Source organism: Pogoniulus pusillus, chromosome 6 (genome assembly GCF_015220805.1).
Source record: "Pogoniulus pusillus isolate bPogPus1 chromosome 6, bPogPus1.pri, whole genome shotgun sequence".
NCBI classification, from domain to species: Eukaryota; Metazoa; Chordata; class Aves; order Piciformes; family Lybiidae; genus Pogoniulus; species Pogoniulus pusillus.
In genome coordinates this window covers 30,410,754-30,436,818 of record NC_087269.1, presented here as the reverse complement: position 1 = coordinate 30,436,818, position 26,065 = coordinate 30,410,754, and the positions used below count along the sequence as shown (strand labels likewise).

Here is a 26,065-nt window from a genome sequence, read left to right as displayed (position 1 = left end):
CAGTGTGGTCCCTTAAGGGCACAGAGCTTAATTCAGGTAGTTTTAGCAGTGCTTTAGATATGTAGGCTTTGGCAATAAGGTGGCCTTCCAGTATCTGAAGGGGGCCTACAAAAAAGCTGGGGAGGGGATCAGGGAGTGACAGGACTAGGGGGAATGGAGCAAAGCTGGAGGTGGGGAGATTCAGCCTGGATGTGAGGAGGAAGTTGTTCATCATGAGAGTGGTGAGAGCCTGGAATGAGTTGGCCAGAGAGGTGGTTGAGGCCCCATCCCTGGAGGTGTTTAAGGCCAGGCTGGATGAGGCTATGGCCAGGCTGGTCTTGGGTAGGGGGGTTGGAAGTAGATGGTCCTTGTGGTCCCTTCCAACCCTGACTGATTCTATAATTTAGTACACACAATGTACTTGAAGTCTTTCGACATGCTTATTGTCTGTAGAAGAGACTTAACTAGCTGGCATCAGAGGAAGATGTAAAGATTTCAGGTTCTGAGGTTTTGAATGCAGTTTTCTGCTGAAAAAGAGCAATTGGGTGAGTGTAAGATTGTGACGGGCGTGTGATGGAGTGAGCTGGTGTGAGTCACTGAATGCCGTAAAAGGAGTGCAAGTGCTGTCAGAGAGCTTCTCTGAGGTCTCAGGGTGAAATGTGTGGGACAAAATGAAAAAGAAGGAATTGAAAAGATGATTTCCTGTACACTAAGTGTCTTGGAGGAGAGCAAAAGCAAGTGCTTCTCAGGCAAGGAGTGTTGGCTGTGACATTCCTCCTGCTCTCTTGGAGCACATCTTCACATAGCCAGTGGGTTCAGCGAGCATTAGTTTCACAGCAGGCCATGAAGGGATGCAAACAGGTGGGCCCAGAGCCTCCTTCCACCAGAAAGCCAGGACCTTATAAATAACAGAGGTGGTGACATCCTAGATGTGGTATCTGGGACAGAAAAGGAGACAGAAATTGTGATGCTGGATTGAATTGCCAGCATGTTGTCTGCAGACAAGGAGGGGACAATAACAAACAAAAGTCTACCAGCAGTTTATTCTGAACACCTGCTGGTTTGTCCTGCGACAGCTAAGGCTGCTTAGTGCCACACAGTGGTTTCCATCTTAGCCATCCACATCTGGAACTTCTGGCAAATAAGTCCTTTTCAACTTCTCCATGCGCTATGCCTTAATATCTCCATATGGCACTGACCTGCTGGTGTTACCTAGAGCTCATGGAAAGACAGACTTTGCTCTCTGTACCATAATGGTAGTCTGAGTGCAAGGGTTTTGTGTCTTGCCTCCCTGGTCAGCCTGGCCTGGCCTCCCTGCTGCACTCTGTTGCAAAGGTTAGATGAGATGAATCCTGCCCCGGGCTTCATCTCTCCCTGCTGGCTGACCTCTGCCCCGGTCCTCTTCTGCACTGAAAGAGATGGGGAAAAAAAAGAGCTATTACAGAGCCTGTTTCTTTCAAGTATAAAACGGCAGAAGATGCTTTTTCCCCCCGTAATGCAAATTGTATTTTCTAAAAGGATGTGCTGATCTTGAAATCCCCTGTGTTGGCAGGGGCCAAGCAGCTTCATGGGCAGCACAGGCTGTCTGGAGAGACAGCAGTTCGGATCGGGCTGCTTTGTGCCACAGCAGCGTCCATCCCGAGATCAAGGCGCAGATCCTCCCAGACCAGCTCAGTGGGCTGCAGCGTGAAAGTCCTGCCAGGGGGAGGCTTTTCCTGCCTTTCCTCAGTTTTCTGTGTGCCACATCTCAAAACAAAAGGCTATTTCTACTAAAAATAATATGCTTAAAACTAGCTTTGGTTGATAAGAAATACAACAAAGACCCATTCCCTTTAAAGGTAATTTCACCTCTTGCTCTAACATCTTCTTGAAGATCACAAAACTCTGACTGTAGGTAAAGGATGGGTTAGCAGAGGCCTGAACAGCAGCTCTGCTCCACTTCAAGCAATAAGTGGATCTGGTTCATGGGGAAACCTCCACAGGAGCATCCTTACTTCCTGTTCTCTTCCTGAATTTTCTGATGTCCTTTCTCCCTGTACATGGTGTGAGGCTCTTATTCGACACCAGTAGTTAGTAATATGTTAGCACTCACAGAGGGAGTGGAGGAAAGGTGAGCTGCTTGGGCTGCTTTATGGGAGAAGAGCACAGCGTTGATCAAAAGCATCTCAAAGTTGCTGAGCAGCTCATTCATGAAGTTGTCCTGGGGTGAAGAAACCATCATATGGAAAGATAGCTGTGTCTAAAACTCAACTAACCAAGCCTGAACCCACTATGTATACAGCGGCACCAACTGGTTTCCAATGAAAACATGCTCCCAGAGTAGCAGTGGAGGAGCAGGGCACCAGGTTTTGCTCTTCAAACATCACTGTGTGTCCCCCCCTACTCCATGCTTTTCTCCTTAGTTAATTCCTGATTTCCCAACAAGCAGCTTTGTGAAGGAGACTCCCTCCTTACTTCATTGTGTGGGCCCTGCTTCCAATGAGAACTGGACACTTCCATCACTGGCCTGCTGTGGCTCTGGGATGAGGTTTTTTAAGAAGGATGGCTACAGAAATGGTCTCTCTAAGCAGAAACTGGAGCTAATCTTGCTGTATTGTGTCTTGAAGTTGTTGCTTTTAGTTTATCGTTATCCATGTGTCAGCCAAAACCTCCTGCTGCTCTGGGCTCCAGTATGTGGAAGCAGCATGCATCACACCTCCTAGAAGGAATGAAAGCTGGTTGTTTTTTTAACTCTTGAAGGATAGGCCCATTGCTTCCTTAACTTCTTTTTGGCAGAGGAAAGACTGCTGATGGGAAAATGCTGTTGGCAACTTCCTGCCAGTCATCAGCTCTATTGGACCTTGATGCAGCTGTGGTTTTCCAGTGAACACCTCTCCATGTGCACTTGTTGACCTTCTTCATGGGAACCTCCAAGGAGCTGCTGTTCTGTGTGATCTAGATGGCAGCGATTCTGCTGATTTTGATGTAATGCACATGAGTGTTAATGGTTTCTTAGCAAGATCTGAATCTTATCTTCATGGGCCAAGTCCTGATACGGCACTTGGAGGCGAGAGGTGGCAGCACAAGAGGCTGAGGGATGCCATGTTCTGTCCTGATGTATGTGCCATGGTGCTCTGTGTGTGCAGGCAAGCGTAGGGGCCAGGCACTGAGCTCAGACATGACTCAAGTTAAAGACTCATCTTTCCTTAGGGATGGATTTAGACATTCCCCCAGGTCAACCCAAATTTCCTTCCCTATGTTGCCAGCTCTCTGCTATTTTGATGCAGGATGCATTTTTGCTTTCAGTCCTCAAGGGTTGGTTGGCTGAACAAGAGCTTGTGGCAGAAAGCATCCTTAAATCTATCTGGGCTGCTGGCCTGGAATGGAGCTCAATTGCTGAGGGAGGTCTGAATGGCTTTGGGGTGTTTAACAGGACAGCCTGTGAGGAGTACTGAGGCGGATGTATGATTGATGTCTGAGTCTGATGGATCTCATCCCACTTGACAATGAGTCTTGGGGAAGAAACCTGTTTTGCCTTCCCGAAAGACAAGACAGGCAAAAAAGCCACACTCCTTGTGTTCAACCCAGCTGCCATTCAGATGCTCTCCTTTGCTTAATCTGGCTCTATTTTTCTTCTGTTGCCATTGTCTCCTCCTGTAACTTTTTTTTGTACTGGCTGCCCCCAGGCTGGTGACTTGCACAAAATATGTATTCCAAATTTCCCCTGTGGAGCACTACAGGCTGGGCCCAGTGCTTTGGGAAGTGTGTTGGTGAAGTGTGGGGTCCAGCCACAATCCAGCTCCCTCTGGAAAACCTGATCCCTGAAAGCAGAGTGAACCCACAGCAGTTAGTGTTTATCTGATTTCCAAGCTGTTATGAAGGAGAGGCTTCCTTATTTCTCCGCCACAGTTTGGATGGATATCACCTTGCCTGTGTGCCTTGCTGATAAACACCAGGACTGTGGATGCCTGTGCACCCATGGGAGCCCATCCTCATGCAAATTACTCCTGAAGCCAGATGGGAGGTAAAACAGCCCCAAGACTTACAGCTACAGAGCAGTTCTTCACTTAAAGTTTTTGAGTGTTTACTATAGCTTGAGAGCTGATTCCAGATTTTTCAGGCAGGTAAAGAAGAGGGTGTCTGATCAAGGGGCTGAATGCACAGTACTGAGGCAGTCCCCTTCTTCTGCCTGCCCTCTGCTCCCCATATTAATGCCTTAGAAAAATGAAAAGCTTTTAATCTGCTTTGCATGTGACTTGAAAATAATGCCAGTGCTTCAGTGTGGCAGTTGTAAGAAACTCTCCAGGAGTGAGCTGTGTTCCCAAATACCTGCTTCTTACTCATCTTCTTTTTTTATAGCTTACTCTGTTGGAGCATTTATTCTTCCAGTCTAAACACAAAGGATCTGCACAAGAGGAATATCATCCTGTGACTCTTCCTCAGAGGTTATGGGAGGTAGATTTGAGGTAGCTGATCTGAATGATTGTCCTTTCCTATGTGGACTTAAAATACCTGATTTTTAAAAACCCTCTTTCTCTTAAACTCTGATAGGGATGCAGTGGCACATTTCAAGGTTGGTGTTCCAATATAGTCGAGCTTATCTGCTGTTCCCTGTTTGAAAAAAAAAAAGTATGTTCATTTCCAGTGATTTGTGGCCTCTAGCTTGAAATGAACATTTTTATATTTGCCCTGTTTATTTGCATTTTACATCCCAAGTGGTTAACAGAGAAGAAAATTGCAGCTCTTTCCTGGCACATCCTATGACTCTCCCCAAAAGACAGGCTTTACTCTTTAAGACTTGCACATCCTCGTTTGCTTCAGATCCAGGTCTCCAGTATGACCTCAGCATTCGTAAGAAGGTGGAAAGCTCTTTACTTCCCAATCTCAGTGGGGTGTGGACACTGGCAGAATCTCAGAATCAACCAGACTGGAAGAGACCTCCAAGGTCATCCAGTCCAATCTATCACCCAGCCCTATCCAGTCAACTAGACCATGGCACTAAGTGCCTCAGCCAGGCTTTGCTTCAACACCTCCAAGGATGGTGACTCCAGCACCTCCCTGGGCAGCCCATTCCAATGCCAATCACTCTCTCCAGGAACTTCCTACTAACATCCAGCCTAGACCTCCCCTGCCACAACTTGAGACTCTGTCCCCTTGTTCTGTTGCTGCTTGCTTGGCAGAAGAGCTCAACTCTCACCTGGCTACAGCCTCCCTTCAGGTAGTTGTAGACAGCAATGAGGTCAGCCCTGAGCCTCCTCTTCTCCAGGCCAAACACCCCCAGCTCCCTCAGCCTCTCCTCACAGGGCTGTGTGCCAGACCCCTCACCAGCTTTGTTGCCCTTCTCTGCACACTTTCCAGTACTTCAACATCTCTCTTGAATTGAGGAGCCCAGAACTGGCCACAGCACTCAAGCTGTGGCCTGAGCAGTGCTGAGTACAGGGCCAGAAGAACCTCCCTTGTCCTACTGGCCACACTCTTCCTGATCCAGGCCAGGATGCCATTGGCTCTCCTGCCCACCTGGGCACACTGCTGCCTCATGTTCAGCTACTCTCTACCAGCACCCCCAGGTTCAGGACAGGAGGAGATAGGCTGATGCTCCCCACAGGTTTCTGGTCACCATTACACAGGTGTACGTGAGATGGGGGAGTGGAAAATTTGCTTCAGTCTTCCCATGGTTACCAATTGTGAAGCAATCTCATTTCCTGAGGCACGCTGCTGACACAGAAGGAAATAACAAAACCGTGAGGCAAAACTGCCAGCACTACATGTTCCCCCCCCTTGGCTGATGGTACCAGACAGATAACTTGGCTCTGTGAGAACTCCTGCCAGAAGTGTGTGTGTGGGGAGGGGTTGCTGCTCCCTCTCCTCCTGAGGATCCCTGGTCCTCCACGACCATGTGTCTAAGTGGGCACTGCTCCAGCCAGATTCTGTGAGGGTTCCAGTGAGGTAGAAAAAGCCTCAGCCTGGTGGGAAGGGCAAAAATTGCCAGCGAAGGGGTGCTTTCACACATGAGGGGGTGTTTGCATGTGCTGGAGGGGTGTGGAAGGGGTCAGCACGTACCCGTGACCAGTGGAAAATGAGAGGTATTACTGCAGGAAAGGCTTCTGCAGCCTTCAGTGGGTGGAAACTGCCTCCCCACACACATTCACCTATTGATGGTGAACACTGCTTTAAAAAAGAAACAGCAGAGCAGAGCTGATGCTAAAAATACAGAGTAGAAATGAGGCTGGCAGGAATAACCACTGCATGCGAGTCCTTCTGTGCCTGCTTGGTTTGAGATCTTTTCTTTCCTGTGCCAGAAAACTCCACGTGTAAAGGTTCATAATAAACACCACTGCCTCAGCCCAGCAGTAAATCCCAGACTGGAGAGGGAGCCTCTGGAGGGATTTCCTTCATCACAGGTGGGGTTTTGGTGAAGCACTGTGCCATGGGGAAAGTCACTACTCAGTCCAGACCCTCACTGGGGGTGTCTATGGACTTTCCATCTTACAAAGATAGATTCACCACAGAAAACTTAACACTATCAGCTGCAGAGGCATCGAAGGTGCCGGCAGCACACCAGGCCTGTGTGTCAGTCAGTGCCTGAGTTAATCCAGCAGCTAATGGTATGACTAAGAAAGCCCCAGCACTTAGAAAACCTTGTTGTTTGTAACTTTGCCTAAGCAAACTGAAGCTTGGTTTAATCACAACTGAAAGGTAAGTGAAAAATAAGAGCTGCCTGAAAGGCAGTTTCCATGTGTCTGGGGCTTTCAGGGCTTTCCAGACAGGTTCTTCACAGAGCTGTCCCAACCCTTTGCCACGTTCCCTGTGGCACTGGCATCACACGGCAACAGTCTGGCTGAGCAAACCCCCTGTACCCTTTCAGGAAGGAGCTGACACCTTTCTACCAGAATACATTCTCTAATTGAGAACACATTTCCCCCCCCCAATCCTTCTGTCAATATCTAAGATCCTGCTTTAAAAACAAAAACCCCAACCAACAAGCAAACAAAAACCCCACAAAAAAACCCAAACCTGCCACGAGATTCTGGAGATAATTTACTTTTGTGGAAGAAGCTTATTTCCTGCTGGTGAAATTTGCACTGATGCCAAGCAGCTAGCTCGTAACCCTCCCAGTGCACTGATGTGAGCTTGAGGTTGGGGAAAATCACTGCCAGTGCCAATGCGAAAACGCAGCTGACTGAAAGCTGGGGGATGTGGAGTGCTACTTTTCCTCTCTGGAACTGAAAGCTGGGGGACGTGGAGTGCTACTTTTCCTCTCTGGAACTGAAAGCTGGGGGACGTGGAGTGCTACTTTTCTTCTCTGGAGCAAGCAGCAAATACTCTGGAGCCCTCTGAGCATCAGGCAGATGCCTGAACGCAAGCTGCTGTCAGCACACGCCTTCAGTCGGGCTGGTTGGTCCTGAGTTTGCATTTCTCCTTGGGCAAAACTAAAGGTGGAGGCAGTGGGGAATGATTTGTTCTGGAGTGATGAGGGCCAGGAGGCCAGAGCAGTGTTTTTTTTCTGTACATGTCTCACCGCTATCAATCAGGAAGCAGTGACGCAGGTTAGGGGTTGGGTTTGAGGTTTTGGAAACCTTTTCTAAACGTCGATCTTCTCACCCTGTCCTGTTTCTGAAGTGTGAAGAAGCTGTGGTGAAGGCTGGTGGCGAGCAGGGAGATGCCAGCCAAAATGCAGCTCCTTATCAGATGTAACGGGAGGATTTTCCTGGCTGTTTGTTTAATCCTCTTTGTGGGATACACGGCACAAGGTAAAAACGGGGTGGTTGTTCTCTTGGAAATCCTCTCTCTGGGCTGTGCAGCTTAGACCACATAGGTAGCTTCTGAATGTTTTCAACTGCCCTTCTTCTAGGGGCGATGAGATCTACTTGGAAAACCTGTTCTGCTAACATTTCATTTTCTGGAGGGGGACTGCTAAGAAAAAGGTGCTTTTTGCAAGGGAAGCATTTCCATGTCCCTTTCCTAGCCCGGATGAGAAAAAGGCTTCACAAAACTTGTTGCTTTGTGTATTTTCAATCCCTCTATTTCAAGCTGTTATTTTTTTTATGTTAGCCATCCTTTCATGGTGGTCTGGTCACTACTGTAAGCCAGTGATGGAGTTACAAAGTCTGTGGTCCAGTCACTACTGTAAGTCAGTTATGGAGTTACAGACAAAGTCTGTAACAGCTCCCATGTCATAACAACTGCAGTCTGATTTCTTGAAGGGAGGCAGGAAAAGAACCTGGTTGTAAGTGTGAGGAAATTCAACGGTTTATTTGGTGCAACATTGCAACAGGCAGTGCTAAAACAGCTAAAAGGAAATGTTGATTCACCATGACACGTACCCTGTAGACTTGGGGGTTGCCAGACAGAAGTGTTTTTCAAACAGGTAATAATATAATTTGCCCCCCAGACCAAGGCAGTAATAGAGATAGGCTTTCATGATGCATCTACCACTCAGTGGCTGATCTTTGAGGGATTCCAGCTTGCTTTTTTTTTTGGGGGGGGTGTATTTTGTTTATTTGCAAATTGCACAGCTGCAGTTTATTCTGTTGCCACTCTTATTATTATTTAAAACCTTCTTAATAATATGCTAAGTGAAGAAAATAAGCAGGAGAAAAGGAATATGCTGTAAAAGAAGCAGGAAATGTATGCCCATGAGATCTTTTTTCTCTTGGAGTGTAGGAGGCAGCTGAAAGTCATCTAGTACATTATGGAAATATATAAGGCAATAGAGAAGTGTAATTACAGAAAGATATTCCCAAGAAACTCAGAAAAAAAATAGATTAAAGTGCCAGTAGGGAGAGATTGTGCCAGGAGGCTTCAGAATAAATTAATTATGTGAGGCTAAGAGGAAGGACAAAATGTGGCTGTTTTCATCTTTACTGTGTGATGGTTATTCTCTGCTTCTGGTAGTTGAATTTCAAGTGCTGCTTTTCAGTGACATCCCTAATCAAGGAGCTGGGGGGCTCCAGGACTGAAACCATGGGTTTGCACAACCCTGAGTCGTGTCTAGGAGATGTCTAAACTGTTTCCTCTGGTGATGTAATCCCCAAATCTGCTCCCAAGGCAGGAGGCTCTTGGCACACCTTGAGTTTCTCATCTCCCCACCAAAGCTCACCCCATGGAACTTCAAGGGGCTGAGTTGAGATATGCAAAGCCAAAGTGAACTTGGCTGTGATGCTTGCTGGAGGCAACAGAGAAAGGGATATCATGAGAGCAAGCTCTCTCTTCGGGTAGCTTGACCCCAGGAGATTTTGAGATACCTCCACCAGCTTCAGGAAGAACTACACATGGCCAATCCCACAGGTCCCATACGGATGTGTCATACCCTGAGCTGGGGATGGGTCCTGCTGTGACGTCAGTATGAGGCAGTGGTTTCCCCTTCTAGTGCCTATGGACTTCCTAGTGCTGTGTTTGAGATGCACTCAATGTCTCTGATAGCAAAGATGTCAGGATATCAGTGGTCATAAAAAAAAAAGGGAAAAGCCTTCAGGGTTTAGTTTTCAGCAGTTGAGCAATCAGGGCCACACAAATTACCTTATTCTGCTCCTTTAAGCCTTACCAGGTGCTCATAAAGTGAATAGATCCTAGCGAATAATACATGGCTGATTCATTCAGGTGCTCCAATGCAGAAGGCAAGGTACAAGAGAGTAAGGTGCCGACCCGATGCCTGGTCTGCTAACTGCATCGAAGAGCAGGGACCCTGGTTTCACATACCCGCCGGGGGAGCCAACAGGATCCTTCCTCCCATGGCAGACCCATCCCTGTAAGTTCATTCCCTGCACTGTTGTCATTAACAGTAGCACCCCAAAGTGTCTGGTAGTCATGTCTTGATGGCCCTGTCACGGTGTGGATCACCTGTGGGAACGTAAGGCTTCAGTGTGGTCACTTAAGGTGAGAAGTTTGCCACTCTGCCTTTCAGGATGAAGCAATACCAGGAGCTAAGCGACATATTCCCTCTCTCAGATGATGAGTCTGGCTCTGGGCCTGACGTGTCAGTGGAAGCAGAGCCAGCCTCTGGGTCGGGGTTTGGTGACAGCGATGGCCTCTCCAAGGCAAAGCCACCCACCTTCCTACAGGGTCTGCAGAATGGCAAACTGAAGCAAAAGCTAACGGAAGAGGATCTGCTGCTGTAGGACTTGAGACATCAGCCTCCTCATCGTAGTGGTGGTCTCCTTTGCCTCCTGCATCCTTTCCTGGGCTCCTGACTCAGCTCAATGGGCATGAAGTGGTTTTAAGCCAATCTAAATCAATAAAAACGTTGCCGTAATATCTGTATTGCTTTCACGCACTGAACCTCATCGCTGTTTGGTCTGAATTCACTCTTTTTGCAGCTGCCCCAATGGGGGGAGAACAGGTTTGGAGCCCTGCCTGGTCTGCGTGGGGGTTACTGTGCTTCAGGGGGTTATAAATTAACCACCTTATAGTAGAATTATTGCAGTTAGAAAAGACTCCTAAGATCCTGCCTGGACTGTGGGGGGGGGGAGGGGTTATTGTGCTCCAAGAGTAAGAAATCAACAACCTTGTAATAGAATTATTTCAGTGGGAAAAGACTCCTAAGATCATCGAGTCCAACCATCAACCTAACACCACCATGGGCATCAAACCATGTCCCCAAGTGCCAGGTCTACATGTTTTTTGAACACCTTCAGGGAAAGTACCTGCACCACCTTGCCGAGCAGCCTGCTCCAATCAATGCCTGACCACTTTTTCATTAAGTAATTTGTTCCTAATGTCCAGTATAAATCTCCCCAGGTGCAATGTGAAGCCATTTCCTCTTGTCCTATTGCTTGTTACCTGGGAGACTGACCTTCATCTCCCTACAACCTTTCAGGGCCAGCGCCAGAACGAGAGGACACAGCCTCAGGCTGCGCCAGGGGAGATTTAGGCTGGAGGTGAGGAGAAAGTTCTTCATGAGAGAGTCATTGGACACTGGAATGTGCTGCCCGGGGAGGTGGTGGAGTCGCCGTCCCTGAGGCTGTTCAAGGCAAGGCTGGACGTGGCACTTGGTGCCATGGTCTGGCCTTGAGCTCTGTGGTAAAGGGTTGGACTTGATGATCTGTGAGGTCTCTTCCAACCCTGATGATACTGTGACACTGTGAGGTCTCCTCTCAGCCTCCTCCAGATTAAACAATCAATCCTAGTTCGCTCAGCTGTCGTGGCGGCTGCGCTGCACCCTTCCAGGACTCAGCTAATCCCCGCAGGCCTCCCCGAGCGGCGGCTTCCCTCCTGCAGGGAGCTACAAGGCACCAACCGGTCCAAACCCAACGCCTTGTGCGACCACAGTCCCGCACCTCCCTTCATCACATAGCCCCTGCGCTGCCGCCTCCCTGCCGCTAGGCGGTGCCCTCCCGCCGAGTCGCGCATGCGTCTTCTGTCGCCCCGGGGCCGTCCCCTCGCCGGGCACCGAGGCGGCGGCGGCGGCGGGAAGGCGGAGGAGGGGCGGGTGGGGGGGCGAGTGTCGGGGGAGGTCACGTGCGGCAGGGGGCGTGGCGTGGCAGGCTGCGAGGTCACATGACAGGGGCGCGGGTCGGCAGGCGGCGGCGGAGGGGCAGCGGCAGCGCACCATGGTGAGTCTGGGCTGGGGAGCGGCCGCTGCCGCGCTGCTACCGGGCTGCTTCTCGCCGTTAACCGCCGCTCCGCGCGTGGCCGCCGGCCGCTTCTGGCCATGGCCCGGGCCGGACCGGACGGTGCTGCTCTCCTCTTCCTCTCCACCTGTAGCTCTACGCTATCGGTGAGGAGAGCCGCCGCCCCGCGGGGCGCGGTTTGCGCATCCGGTACAGCCGGTCGCCCCTCCTCTCGTTCCCCAGCTTGGCCGCCGAGCGCCCGGTGACACCACCTTCATCCCCTGCCTCACCAGTGGCCTGGCCGCCCCCTCCCCGGCCTGCGTCACGCTGCCCGCTGCGTCCGGGCCTGGCGGCGGGTGGGGTTGGGCCGGGGAGTGGGGAAGGAGGCGGTGGTGTGGGGCGGGCTGCGGAGAGACCTGGCGAAGCACCAAGAGCTGGGGTGTTTTCAGTGTAAAGGCTCGGGCCATTGCCCCGCTGCTCGCCCGTGGGTGCGTGTGCTCTCGCCAAGCGTGGGACTCCGCTTCCATCTTCCCTACCGAGCTGCTGTGGGGCGGCTTGGGGGTGGTGCCTGTGATATTCCTGGAGCCACCAGTGAATCTTCCAGCAGTCCCGTAAGGCAGCGCTTGACATGACAGCGGTCGGTAGTAATCTTTCAGGGCTGAGGAAACAGCGGCCCCTTTGTGCTCAGCAGGCTCGGCCTGGGCAAAGTGCTCCGTGTGCCGTGAGGTGTAGAGTGAAAAAAAAGCGTGGTTTAAAGGACCAGCTCGATCTTCGGGTTTCAGAAGTGTGTGCGCTCCCTAACGCGTGTCTCTGGCTCTGCTGGGCACGCAGAAGCTTTCTAGAGCTCCGGCTGAGGCAGGCACTTCGGCACCGTTTGTCCGCTGCTGGAGTCCTACAAGTCCTTTAGTGCAGCTGCAACACGTTAGGACTGAAGGCAGTTTGATTTCCGTCCCGGTGTAGCACAGTCTTCAGCGTCTCTTTCACGTGAATTCAAGAGCATAGGCTAGTGTTTTCCCGGTTTCTCAAAACCTTGGTTCGGTGTCTTTGTGTTTTTCTGAGGCTGTAAGTTAGCAAGCCATATGAAGGCTTCTTAAAATACTTCTTCTTTTGCGTAGTCTCCCCGCAGCATTATTTTCGATAGCAACTGGAGGAGACACCAGCTGTTAATTTCTTTATTCCATATGTTCCTGTCCTCTCTGAATGAGATCGTGGCTAATCTCTAAGGGGTGCAGTTGAAATATTCATAGGCAGTGCCTTGAGAAGGGATCTGTTAGCGACGCTCGGTCTGGCTGTTTTAAATGATGGTACGACTTCCTAATTCGGAAGGTAACTGTGAGAACATGTCACATAATGTTTACTTAAAGGTGACTAACTTAGCTGGGGGGAAAGAAGTATAAGGCTAAATGGAAGATTAGTACAGTTTCTAAGGAAGAAAAATGGGCATGCTCAAAAATACCTTCAGTGGCAGTTTGAGATAGTCTAAAGATTTGGAATTCTGATGGAAAATACCTTGAATGGCAGTTTGAGATAGTCTAAAGATTTGGAATTCTGTTGGAAAATACCTTGAATGGCAGTTTAAGATAGTCTAAAGATTTAGAATTCTGAATGGAACTTCCTTATTTCTCTCTTTTTCTCCCCAGGAGCCAAAAGTCAAGAATGACTGCAGTGTGCAGTGAAGTTGATATAAGTAGTTTTCAGTTAGAGTTAGGTATGTGTTTGTGGATTAAGCAGGGCCAATTGCTATCTGAACAAATACAGAGCTGGTTTAGTCTTGTATGAATTGCTGTTTCATAGCTCATATTTGCACCATGAAGACATGCTTGACTTGAAGAGGTAAGCAAAAAGTTACTCAGCAGTCCTGCTGCTAGGTAGTAGCATTCAGATCAAACTTTCTTCTGGGCTGTCTGTTACTGATGCTGTATTTTAAACTTCAGGGCCTCAGGACGTCTTCAAATAACCAATTTTTGATAATTGGTGAAGTGAGAACAGGTTTCCCACATAACAAATTCGTCTAGTTGAAACTGATGCTTTTGTGGAAAGCGTGGTTTAATTTCTCCCTCAAAAACCCAAGTCACGCTGAATTAGTGAAGCGTTGCCTGCTTTAGCACATCAAAGCAGATTAGTGCCTAATTCTCAGGAGAAAATGTTGGCTTTTGTACTAATCTTGCTGAGTTTCCCATAGAGCCACTAACATGTTTTGCAGCTTCTTGTAAGAAGTGTTTGTGTAAGGTCAAAGGATGATCTTGTGTTTGGTGCTAGTCAGAAGTTGGTGCCTAGGGAGTGCTGTTGTAAGGTGAGGACTAACATTTGATGCTTGTAATGGGTTGGTGCCTGGAGCAGTATTACAGGTAAACGTAATCCACTCTGTCTGATGGTGGAGTTGTGCAGCTAAGGTAGGTGATACCAAGAGCTGCTGCCTCCTGAACCTGCTGCTGCTCTCCATTTTTGGTGTAGGGTTCTCTTAGCAAGAGGCAGTGTGTGAGAAGTCCCTGTGCCCCTTCACCAACCAGGCTTTAGGCCTTGTGTCATGTCCCCAATTGCTTCCTTTTGCCCTGCATTATTTTTTCCTTACTATTGCTGTTCATGCAGTAAGTAATAGTGAGTATAAAGCAATACATGTGTGGTTTCGGGGCTTAATATCTCTAATCCTAAACCAGACAACACATTTGTTAAAAAGATCTGTGTTTTTCCTTTGAAGTGTGGTTTAAAAGCAATTAATTTTCCAAGTGAAATTGGTGACTGGAAACTTTGCAGTGACGGAAACCAAAGCTGGGTTTGCAACTGTAATGGTTTAAATGCTTGTTAGTGTTTTAGTGTAGTAGTAATAATGGTACTTATGCTGTATAATTTTTTTTTATAAGCAGGCTATTTTGCAAGAGCTGTCACTGCTTGTTACTGACCTGATTTCACTGATTTGCTAGATGAAACAACTGTCTTTTGTCATCACTGGTTCTTGAGTCTCTCATACATAATGGCTTTGTAACTTCCTGAGGGCACAAATGGTTTTTCTCTGATGTATAGCTGCAAGTAGATGCCACATTTAAACTGGAGCGTCCACTGTGTAGTAACTTAGTAATTCTTGTTGTTCCAGAATTTCCTTGGAGGCCTTTTTTCTCCTGTTTGTGAGATTGATGTTATTCTCAATGATGCAGAAACAAGAAAAACAGCAGAAATCAAAACAGAAGATGGTAAAGTAGAAAAACATTTTCTCTTCTATGATGGAGAATCTGTTTCAGGAAAGGTAATTGTATACTTTTTAAAATTACTTAATTGCTTTATGGATTTTAGCATGCAAATGTGTACAGGAGGGTAAATGACAAAAAAAATAAAAGCAAGAGCTGGAATTTCAGCTTGTATTATTCAAAGGCAAAAGAGTGTTTTCCTATATTTGATCTTTTTAAACATAGTCATTCAGGCAGCTGGTAATATGAGATGTTTTGAAGAGTAGCTGTCTATGTGTTTCTGGTCGTCTTGTATTTATAAATAAGCTTTTTGGTGCAGTTCTTCCACTACTTCTGGTAATACAACTATTCCAAACTGGATCCCCTTCCTTCCTCCTGAGTTCCAGAATCACAGCTCGGCCTGTAACAGTAATTCCTGACTGGTGAAGCCAACCTGCTTTGTATACCCTGAAGCTAAGTCTTGCATTTCATGTGCTTGAGTGGTTTCTGAAATTGCATCAGAGGAGCAACATATAAAGTTCAGGTGGCTGCTGAATCAACAGGAGTTTTTCTTGTTTGAGGAAAAAAGAGTTCAGAGTACCAAAGGGTTTTCTCTATTTTCAGTATTGCACCTAGGAGCTCCTTGCCACCACTCTGGTTTTCCCAGAGCCGTTCTTACTCTGAGTATTTCTGTCATGATTCACTTTTCCCTCAAAGAACATGAGCTAGGTTCTGATACTGACTTTTAAATGCTTGCTTCACTCTTGAGAGACCTGTTACAGTCAGTGGGTATCTTCCTGCCCTTAAGATTTCTTTCCGGGCTAAGGTCTTGGTTCTCTAGAAAGATCCATTCATGCATATGAAACTAGTCTCACAAGATGGGCATCAGACACAAGGGACTTGCTTTCATATATCACCAGTCCAAGTTCTTCTCATCTGTATTGGTGATGCCTGATGAGTTTTGGCTAACAAGCACAATGGGATGACATCTGAAAGACCAGTAATTTATTGGGCAGCTTCTTTCCATCTCTACCTTCTTTTTCACCACAAAAATGGGTTATTTGGTGGTTTCCTTCCTACTCTAATATGCTCTCCTATATTTTTTTAAAGTACAGGTATTACTCTGGTCATCATTACCTCATTAAAGAAAAGTATGTGCTTAATTACATGTTTCCATAGAGAGGAACCTTATGGAATCCTCTTTTGTGAGATGAGGTCTCTGTGAGAATCAAATTCACAAATGCAGGTCTCAATAGTAGATTTCATTATCTGTTATTTATCATTGACTTCTCTAATGCCAATACTTGTCTGTCTGTTGAGGAGGACTTAAATTCACTTGCAAGGAATGCATCTCAGAAATGTTCTTTTTTGGAATTCCAAATATGACTGTCAGAGGGTGCTTTGAAGCTCTGTGCTCTCAAAAATGGCAAGAGGGTCATGACTAGCTTATGTGAACTCTGCATAAGCTCTGTCTTGGGTTCCTAATTTTGTGACTCAGAAATTTCAAGCTTGGTTATTAATTTCAGTCTTGTAGATGATTAGATTCTTCTTAACTGCTATAATGGTGCCTTTGCTTAATTTCATGGTCAGCTATTTCATTTGGTTGCCTTCAAGCTCAGGCAGCACTATTCAGGAAAAAGTCTGTTTCCATAAGCATGTGATAATATATTTTCCTTTTTATGGTGTCATATTAGACTGAAAATGTTGGGGGGAAAAAATAACTGATAAGGGTTTTTTTGCCTTGGTAGGTGAACATCTCCTTTAAGCAGCTTGGAAAGAGACTAGAGCACCAAGGAATTAGAATTGAATTTGTAGGACAAATTGGTGAGTTTAAGCTATAATGTGGTTTATGGATGTTGGCACTTGTGACTGTCAGCGGTGTGCCTCAGGCATTGTAACCTCATTGGGTTAGCCATGACAAGTGCCAGATGATGATTATATTGTCCTTATTTTAACACAAATGATGTATTCATTTGTGGCAGTGAGAATGTCATTGGAAAGGAAGATGTATACATGTGAGAATTGGGATGGTTAGGATTCTGTCTGTCTCATGCTGGTTTAAAGCTTGATTAAGAACCAGTACAGATTACTGAAAACCAACTGTGGGCTTTAGTAGTGGATCTCAAAGAGAAGAGAGATAGAAAAGAAATTGAAGCAGCCTATAGCAAAATGCTACTACCTGAAGGGAGGCTGTAGCCAGGTAGGGGTTGTCTCTTGTCCCAGCCAAGCAGCAACAGAACAAGGGGACACAGTCTCAAGTTGTGCTGGGGGAGGTATAGGCTGGATGTTAGGAGGAAGTTCTTCATAGAGTGATTTGCCATTGGAATGGGCTGCCGAGGGAGGTGGTAGAATTCCTGTCCCTGGAGGTGTTCAAGAAAAGCCTGGATGAGGCACTTAGTGCCACGGTCTAACTGATTGGACAGGGCTGGGTGCTGGCTTGGACAGGATGATCTGGGAGGTCTCTTCCAACCTGGTTGATTCTATGATTCTAAAAATTCCTAGTGGCTGGTTTTCCAAAACCTAGCTTTATACTGTTAATGTAAACCAATACTGACACTTTGCAGGTGATCTGTGGGGTTTTAGCAAGACAATATTGTATTGACATGAAAAATTCTGTTACCTGTATCTAAGTCTGATTAGAGTCAAGCTATGAAAAATCTTTATCATGTCTAACTTCTTACCAGTTAAGGTAATTTGTGCACATGTAGGTTGGTGCTAAAATTCCTTCCCTGTCTGTTAGAGAACCATTTGCATCATTATCCCCCTTGGAAGTAATTCTTGTACAGGTGACGTTGATTTGAATGTCACAAATTCTCTAATCAGCAGGCTTTAGTACCATGTGTCTGAACTGTTAAGTAGCAGATATGACTGAGTTGTGACACCTCTTGCTTCATGCTTTGAGGTTTTGATCAATGAGGCTGAAAAAAAGCAAGCATTCAGAGCAAAGCAGCAGTGTGAAGGGAGTGAAGGAATTTGAGGCAGGGAAAAGCAGTGCTCACATATGTCAGCTCCACTTTGTCTTCTAATAGCTGTACAGGCTGGTTTGCATCTGCTCTGTGTAAGTTTTTCTACATGGTTTACTTTTGATGTGGTGTGTTTGAGTTTTGTGTTTCTGAGACTTTACATCGTGCTATCGTTTAGAAGTCCTCACTTGTGCAGAAGCAATTTAAGCCACTGCTTTTGCACTTCATTCACGTGTTCTTGTATCCTTTCAAGTTCTGTTGTACAAAAATCGCCTCAGTGTGATCTTCTGGAGCAGTACTTGAAGACTAGCTGCAGCTGTATGTTAAAGGTGTGTTATAAACCAACTCTTAGGAGTGCAGCTTTTCTGTCTGGCACAAAGAGTATTGGATTTGCAACAGTAAATAAACTTTGTATTATATAAACACTTGTCATAGCAAACCAAGTTCACTTTAGATCATTTGTAGGCATACTAGAAAACATACAATTGCTAGTTAGTGTCAATTTCTACCAAACTGGCAATAATAAACTGTGGAATTGGTGTGTTAATGTTGATTTTTCTTTGTAAAACTCACTATCACTTGTGATCTTAGCTGGTATTTGACGTTCATGGATTCATAGAATGGTTTGGTTTGGAAGGGATCTTTAAAAATTGTTTAGTTCCAAGCCCACTGCCATGGATAGAGACATCTTTCAGTAGACCAGGCTGTTCAAGGCTTCACTCAACCTGGCCTTGAACACCTGCAGGGAAAGAGGCATCCACAGCCTCCCTGGGCAGCCTGTTCCAGCATCTCACCACCCTCACTGTCAAGAATTTTGTCTTAATCTTCAGTCTAATTCTCCCCTCTTCCAGCTCAGAGCCATTGCCCCTCATCCTTTTGCTGCAGCAAGAAGTTGTGAATTGTAGAGGAGCTTATTTTTTACATACTAAAGACTTTGGATATTTTTTAAATGGTAGTGTTAGGGTTTTTTTTAAAGCTTTTATCTGAGAATTATATGACATAGATCTAGGGATTAACAATAATGACACTGGCCTGGAGACAGGAAATGCTGTTGCTGGTGTCTATACTTATGTATGAAGAACTTGTTTCCAAATGACTTAGACTGTGGTCATAATAAGTTCTTTCACTGTAGACTAGTAGTAATAATAAACTATTTACTAGGTGTTGCTAATATGTGGAAAACCAATTAGGATCACTGCTTTGTCCTAAATGAGCCAGTCTTGATGTTGCTTAGGTTTTGTTCTTGCAGCAGTAAATGCTGAAAGCCAAAATCAGACAATACTAATTACAGGGAATGCAAGGCAAGAAGTACTTACTGAAGCTATCTAAACTATCATTAAAGAAAGAAGATGCTGTGCTAGTGAAGCTTCAAATCTGTCCTTTCCATTACAGTTATCTCTTTAGAATGCTTGCTGGAGGTTACTGAGGATAGCTTTGAAAAACTGGGTAAAACATTTGGTCATATTATGTGTAACTTCATTGCTTCTGCTTGTCCACTTCCACCTGCTGCTGCCAAATTAGAGATGGTTTCTTTTGCTAAAAATAAACACTGAAATGTTTTCCTTTTAACTTCCTCAACTTCAGAACTCTTCAATGACAAAAGCAATACCCATGAATTTGTCAACTTAGTGAAAGAATTGGCCTTACCTGGAGAACTCACCCAAAACAGAAGCTACGATTTTGAGTTTATGCAGGTTGAAAAGCCATACGAATCCTACATTGGTGCCAACGTCAGACTGAGGTTTGTAACTGCTAAGCCTTTACTCCTTCCTTCCTCACAGAAAACTCATAATTCAGCAATTATGCTGCCCTTTCCCAGATCTATTCTCCTTTTGGGTTTCAGATCAGTCATGGAGCAGCTAATATGCTGTGATTGAAGTCAAGGCTGTGTTACAATGTAGCCTTTTCTATTTTATTTGGAATTATTCAGTGTTGTTTGTACAGATAAAATTCAATCAAGTGAACACAGTCTGTCTCTCCTTTAAAATCTCCAACAACACAACTAAATGAAACACCTTCACATTTCTACCTGTAAGCCTTTTGTTTTGTTTTGGTGTCTTGCTCTTTTCTGTTTAGTCTTACAAGAATCATAGCCTGGTTTGGGTTGGAAAGGACCTTTGAAGGTCATCTAGTCCAACTCCCCTGCAGTCAGCAGGGATATCCTCCACTAGATGAGGTTGTCAGAACCCTGCTGAGCCTGACCTTGTGGGATGAGGCCTCTAGTACCTCTCTGGGCAGCCTGTTGCAGTGCTCCACCGCCCTCATGTTAAAGACCTTCCTCCTAACTTCTAAGCTAAATCTACTCTTCTCTAATTTCAAACACTGCCCCTTGTCCTATCACTCCAGGCCTTTATAAACTGTTCCTTTCTAGCTGCCTTGTAGGCACCTTTCTTGTCTTTCAAAGAATACTTATCCTTCAGAAGTCTGGGGTTTTATTTATACAATTCTGAGTAATTTTGGCCAACTTGGTGCTTGTTTCCCTAGGTATTTTCTGAAGGTGACAATAGTGAGACGACTGTCAGACCTGGTGAAAGAATATGATCTGATTGTTCACCAGCTTGCTACGTACCCAGATGTAAACAACTCCATTAAAATGGAAGTTGGGATTGAAGACTGTCTTCATATAGAGTTTGAATATAATAAGTCAAAGTAAGTGTCACTTAGGAAAAGAAAATCCACTCAAGTAAGTATCTTGGGAACGATGGGTAGAGTGTAGCATTGTTTTGAACAACCCTTGGTGTCTGGAGACTTAATGTAAAGCAGTGTTTTCAGTGACTGTGTTCAGCTTTTTTGGTTGGTAATTGCACAGTGGCCTTCTTTGAGGAGCACTTGTATGTTGTGCCCTCAGTACTAATAAGAAGGTCATTAGCTACTAGTTATGACTTGGATTTGTGCATTTCACAGGATGTCAGGGGCTGGAAGGGACCCAAGTTGATCATTGAGTCCACCCCCCCCTGCCAGAGCAGGACAGTACTATCTAACACAGATTACAGAGGAACACATCCAGACAGGCCTTGAAAGTCTCCAGAGAAGGAGACTCCACAACCTCTCTGGGAAACCTATTCCAGTGCTCTGTGACCCTCACAGTAAAGAAGTTGCTCCTGTGTTGAGGTGGAACCTCTTTTACTGCAATTTACACCCATTGCCCTTGTCCTATCCCAGGGAGCAAGTGAGCAGAGCCTGTCCCCCATCCCTCTGTCCCGGCCAGCCCTCAGATATTTATAAACATGTATCAAATCCTCTCATTTATGCTTTTTCTATATAACTATAATACTTCCTTTACTGATACTGGAAAGGTGTTAATTGCACTGGGTTGGCTGAGATGCTTAGCTCAGTGGAGAAGCTCGCTCTAAGGTGACAGGCAGATGAGGTAACTGCCTGTGTGACTTGTATTCAAGAAGGTGTAAAAGTTGTACTCTTATTTTCTTTAATGAAAACCCCCATTCTGTTCTTTTAAAGGTATCAGTTAAAGGATGTGATTGTTGGAAAAATTTATTTCCTCTTAGTGAGAATAAAAATTCAGCACATGGAGTTGCAGCTGATCAAAAAGGAGATTACTGGAATTGGTAAGAGAAACAAAGCCCAAAAGAAATGGCAACTTATCTGCCAGTCAAGCCTTATGCAAACCTGGAGTGAAGTCTGTAGAAGCAGCTTTGGCTAAACTGATGCTCCATGTGCTTCGTTCTCACTGGTGTTTGACTACCATTTGCATTTTGTGCTTTGGTAATCATATTTAGCAGCCAGCATTCTCAGGTTGTAGCATTCTTCTGGGACTGTGACTGTTGGGCTAGCTTCTCAAATGTGAACCATTGTAAATGCAACTTGGGCATAAATATGCAGCAACTTAATCAGCTTGGATAGATAACAAACAAGGGAAGAGGTGTAAAATGCATCCTGAAGACTCGCTTGCCTCTGCAGAGATTAGCTGTTAAAGAAGGCTTAGTTAAAGATTAGCATGAATCTCTCATGTTCTAGAAATATGCCATTTTCAGCTAGCATGAACCTAATACAAGGGAAATAGAATCACTTAGATTGGAAAAGACCTTTAAGGTCATCAAGACCAGTTGTTAACCCAGCACTTCCAAGTCTGCCGCTAAAGCATGTCCCTCAGCATCACATCTACATGTCTTTCAGATCCCTCCAGGAATGAGGACTCCACCACTGCCCTGGGCAGCCTGGGCAAGGGCTTGACAACCTTTTAATAGAGAAATTGTTCCTCATGTCCAACCTAAACCTCCTCTGGTGCAACATTTCCTCTCAGTCTTTTGTTTGCTATTTGGGAGAAGAGACCAGCCCTAACCTGGCTACAACCTCCTTTCAGGGACTTGTGGACAGCAATAAGATCTCCTCCGAGCTTTCTTCTCTCCAGACTAAACAAGAGGCTTTGAGGCAGAAACAGCTTGATTGTTGTATATGGGGCTTGTAAACCCTGGAGCTAGGAAGGCAGTAAGAGGCTGTGGCTCATGACTTCATTCCCCAGTGTCTGACTCTGTAGTGAGCTGCTCCTGTGGAGAATGATAAAGCTTCCATAGCAATAGAAGAAGGGAAAAAAACACTACTTCACTGTTGGCTTTTGTGGCTAAATTGGGTCCTGTCGTTTTTTTTCATCCTAGGCTCTGGAGGAAGGTGGTTCTTGTGCAGGCTTATAAATAACCCTTCAGTTTTCTAGTCTGATCATGGTAGCAGCTGCTAGCACTGCACACCAAACCAGACTTCTTCACAGGTCCAACCTGCATGTTTGTCCCTTATTTAAAGCCTGCATACCCAGGGTTTATTTGAAATGCTGGCTACTGCTTCCTTGTCAGTGTGGGGAGGAGAGAGTAGGGAGTATATGCTCTGAGAGAGTGTTTTGCTTGCTTTAGGTCTATGTAACTTTTATGCAAGAGAAAGGGGGGAAAAAAGGCAACACTATGTAATTCAAATGCTGTTAAAGCTTTGTAAATGATTAAAACTGAAGCATGTGTCCTCACAGTGAAAACTTGTTTCACCAGGACCCAGTACCACAACAGAGACTGAAACCATTGCAAAGTATGAAATAATGGATGGCGCGCCAGTTAAAGGTAAATAACTGTGTCTCTTTTGAAGAGTAAACATTTTGAGTTAAAACTACTTAAAAAAGGAATAGAAGAGATTATTTACTTATTTTTTCTTGGAGAAACCACACTTTCTAGGCTGCTGAACTGACAGTGAATTTTCATGTTCAGAGCAGACACTTTTAAGGCATTTCACCTGGGATCCTAGGAACTCTTGGCCTTATTTACCCTTAGAAATTCTGTGACTGATCCTTTAATCACTTTGGTTCAAGCATGACTCCATGGTGTAGAACAGCTCTGGAGAACTCAAGATAGTAATCCTTTTTGTCTTGCCTGGCTACCGTGCTTTCACTGAGAGCGTTCTTGTGTTTGATTTCACACTTACCTGTCTGCCTCCTCAGCATTGTTTATAATACTTTCTGGTGTTTTGTTGGTGGTAGCTTAACTGAGAAAAGGGTACAGACAGTGCTGAAGAAACTGCCCTTATTTTGTGTGCCTTCTGAAACGGCTTTAATGACATCCACTTTTAAGGAACTAATTGAAACTTACTTTTTTTTTTTTTCTTTTAAAGGTGAATCAATTCCTATAAGACTCTTCTTAGCAGGCTATGACCCAACTCCTACAATGAGGGATGTGAACAAAAAATTTTCAGTGAGGTACTTCCTAAATCTCGTGCTTGTGGATGAAGAAGACAGACGATACTTCAAACAGCAGGTACAGTCTATAGGAATCCTGTTGCAGAATTGTTTGGGCTGTCGTATGTATGAATGTTCAGCACATGAGAAGCCATCTGATTCATGTATGAGATAAACATTTCTACTGGCAGATGTGGTTTTGGAAGCTGTATAGAAAAATTTTAGCTTGCATAAAGAAGCTGAGGAGGGTGATGGGATGCTAAGTGCTGTAGAACAACGCTGTTGTGGGTATCCAGACAAAACACTTTGTGGGTTATGTGAGCTGCAGGTACATCTGTTTGCTTGCTTGAAACTACTGCAGATTTCCTGTCTCATCATTAGCCCAGGTTCATATTTGTAGTAAGGGCTAGGATGTTTGATTGACAACATAACAGAAGTTGATTTTGTTGAGGAAGGAAATAGGGAAAAGGATCATTACAATGAACCTTAGGTGGATTAGATCAGAATCCTCTTTTCTGAAGAATAGACAAGGCATCATAGTTGAAGATGGGAAACAAAACATAACTGGAGTGCAGAGTGACTTTGAATTTTGAGAAAAGGAGGAAGAAAAACTTTTTGAACTATTTAATGCTATCCAAGTTGGGATTAGGGTCATTAGGGCAAACTTGATAAATGGTGGTAGCTAAATATGTAAACTTATGTCCTCATTCTGTTACTTTCCACATGTGCTGCACTGCTGTGTAAGTAACAAGGATGCAGAAAATTTTGTGGTAGTGGTTTTTTTTTTTACAACATCTTTGCCTATCAGGATCTTAAGACATACAATGCTGCTGACTTAATAGTAAATGGTCGTTTAAAAATTGTTCCCTTCTTCAAATAGGAAATAATTCTGTGGAGAAAAGCTCCTGAGAAGCTGAGGAAACAACGAACAAACTTTCACCAGCGATTTGAATCTCCAGAGTCACAAGCGTCTGCTGAGCAACCTGAAATGTGAACTGGTCTAAGGTGAAAAAAAACTTTGCAGTGCTTCAGCAGGTTAAAGTTGGCAGCAGCCTGTGGGAAAAGAAGGCAAAAATTCCCAGTGCAACTGTCTTCCTTCATCTTGCAGTGCTGCATTTACCATACTACTAAAGCATTCTTCAGTTAAACATTCAAGTATGTATATACATTTAATAATAAAGTGCTTTCTCAAAACACTGGAACTTTAAGCTACTATTTTATACTGCACATTTTACTTTTATTTGATAATGTTATATGGATTTGGGTATGCATAAGCTTAAATCTAGTTATTTCCATGCATGGTAGGCTGGTATATTTGATTTTTATTTTTTTTGCTGATCACCTATACAGTGTAGACTAAAGCATTTCCCTGCTCTCATGTTTACTGCATGTTACTTTCCAACGTTTCTTATTTACATTTGTTTTGTTCTGAAACTGTTAGACAATTAGACACAGTTGACTAAATCACACTAAAAATCAAAGTTTACAATGAATTTATCCTAAGACTTCTGATGACCATGTTAGACAGGGATCAACTGAAACTGCACTATGACTGTGATAACTGTGGAGCCCTCAAGACACCTTACCGAGGTTTCCAAGAAGTTTTGAATCTGTTAGTAGCAAAGAATGTTAGGAAGCCTCTTAGCCCTCCCTCCCCCAGGTTCTTGCGCTACTGTGCTTCTGAGCTTATCAGGTGAGTCACTCCTGACATCTGGGAGTTCGTTGCCTGGTAACTAGTGACTGCAGAGATGTTGTTGTAATTTCATGTTCAGATGGTGAATGGGTAAAGTATTTGAACATAATTATCCCTTACTGGTAAATAAATGCTGATAACATTTATTATTTCACATATATATGTAACTGTGTTTCCTCCTGGCCTCACCTATCCACTGTTTTCAGTCTCTCTTCTCACTGTCCTGATAGGAGAGACAAAATGTCCTCAAAGGACGTTCTCTTCCTAATCTGACTGGGCCTGTTTTGAGGGCAACCAAGTTTTTTTGTGTTCTTCTAGAAAGGTGTTTTGAAGCCAGGTAAACCTGAAAGTTTGTTAGAATGTTGTCTGGCACAGCACATTGTTTGTCTTGATCATCTCATATGTGTTTAGTGCTTGAAGAAATAGTTTATAAAGAACTTAGTTGTCACCTGTTCCCAACTGAGCATGTAGTCTGTTATCAGACGTGTGGCTTGAGTGTAAAACAAAGCCTGCTGTGTGGAAGGCTACTTGCACTTGTAGTTCACTTGTCCTTTAAACCAAGACTTCTCAACTGTGGTGCAAGTGTCATTGGTTACCTTACTTTATGAGTAAGTCAATCAAATTACATTTCTGTAAGAACTGTTTTATTATTGTGGCACTTTGATAAAGCAAACACTCTGTACCTTTGTGCTGGGATATTTATCACATGAACTATTATCTTTGAGTGAGAGCAAATTTAACTCCCTCATGTAAGTGCCTGGTCAAAAACTTTAAAGAATAAAGTAAAAAGCCAAATATTTTCATGGTCACTTGCATGTTGTAATCTGGAAACGTTTCCAAGAGATGCTGAAAACTTGATTGTATTTAGCCTGAGATTGTGCAACCCTGTATAACAAACGGGAACCGTACCGAGCTGCTATCGGGGTGATTAAAACAGCTGTATTCTCACTAGCATCTGGCTCGTCTTTGATTGGCAGCTGCCCCGCGTGTAGCTCGCGGCTCTCCGTTAAGGGGCGCGGGAGCGGGGCGCGGCTGCTTGCCGCCGCTCCAGGTTGGCTCGCAGCCCGGTAGCG

General features: G+C 45.0%; 2 protein-coding genes across 2 annotated transcripts; both read left to right on the top strand.

Annotated features, from left to right (window-relative positions):
* Positions 1-6,309: 6,309 nt before the first annotated feature.
* SRGN (serglycin) lies at positions 6,310-10,214 on the top strand. The gene is made up of 4 exons (XM_064145669.1): positions 6,310-6,359; positions 7,579-7,709; positions 9,559-9,706; positions 9,863-10,214. The coding sequence occupies exons 2-4, from the start codon at positions 7,619-7,621 to the stop codon at positions 10,074-10,076; spliced, it is 453 nt and encodes a 150-aa protein (XP_064001739.1). The 5' UTR covers positions 6,310-6,359; positions 7,579-7,618; the 3' UTR covers positions 10,077-10,214.
* Positions 10,215-11,428: 1,214 nt separating this feature from the next.
* On the top strand, positions 11,429-25,943 carry VPS26A (VPS26 retromer complex component A). Its single transcript, XM_064145096.1, has 9 exons — positions 11,429-11,510; positions 14,599-14,748; positions 16,417-16,492; positions 19,216-19,372; positions 20,116-20,280; positions 21,091-21,197; positions 22,623-22,691; positions 23,236-23,378; positions 24,180-25,943. The coding sequence occupies exons 1-9, from the start codon at positions 11,508-11,510 to the stop codon at positions 24,291-24,293; spliced, it is 984 nt and encodes a 327-aa protein (XP_064001166.1). The 5' UTR covers positions 11,429-11,507; the 3' UTR covers positions 24,294-25,943.
* The last annotated feature ends 122 nt before the right edge of the window (positions 25,944-26,065 follow it).

Bases quoted from the DNA above. Each gene is read 5' to 3' on its own strand.
- SRGN (XM_064145669.1), top strand. From the start codon at position 7,619: ATGCCAGCCAAAATGCAGCTCCTTATCAGATGTAACGGGAGGATTTTC. The intron at 7,710-9,558 runs GTAAAAACGGGG...TGATTCATTCAG, and splicing joins TGTGGGATACACGGCACAAG to GTGCTCCAATGCAGAAGGCA. The intron at 9,707-9,862 runs GTAAGTTCATTC...TCTGCCTTTCAG, and splicing joins CCCATGGCAGACCCATCCCT to GATGAAGCAATACCAGGAGC.
- VPS26A (XM_064145096.1), top strand. The intron at 19,373-20,115 runs GTTTGTAACTGC...TTGTTTCCCTAG, and splicing joins GGTGCCAACGTCAGACTGAG to GTATTTTCTGAAGGTGACAA. The intron at 21,198-22,622 runs GTAAGAGAAACA...TTGTTTCACCAG, and splicing joins AAAGGAGATTACTGGAATTG to GACCCAGTACCACAACAGAG.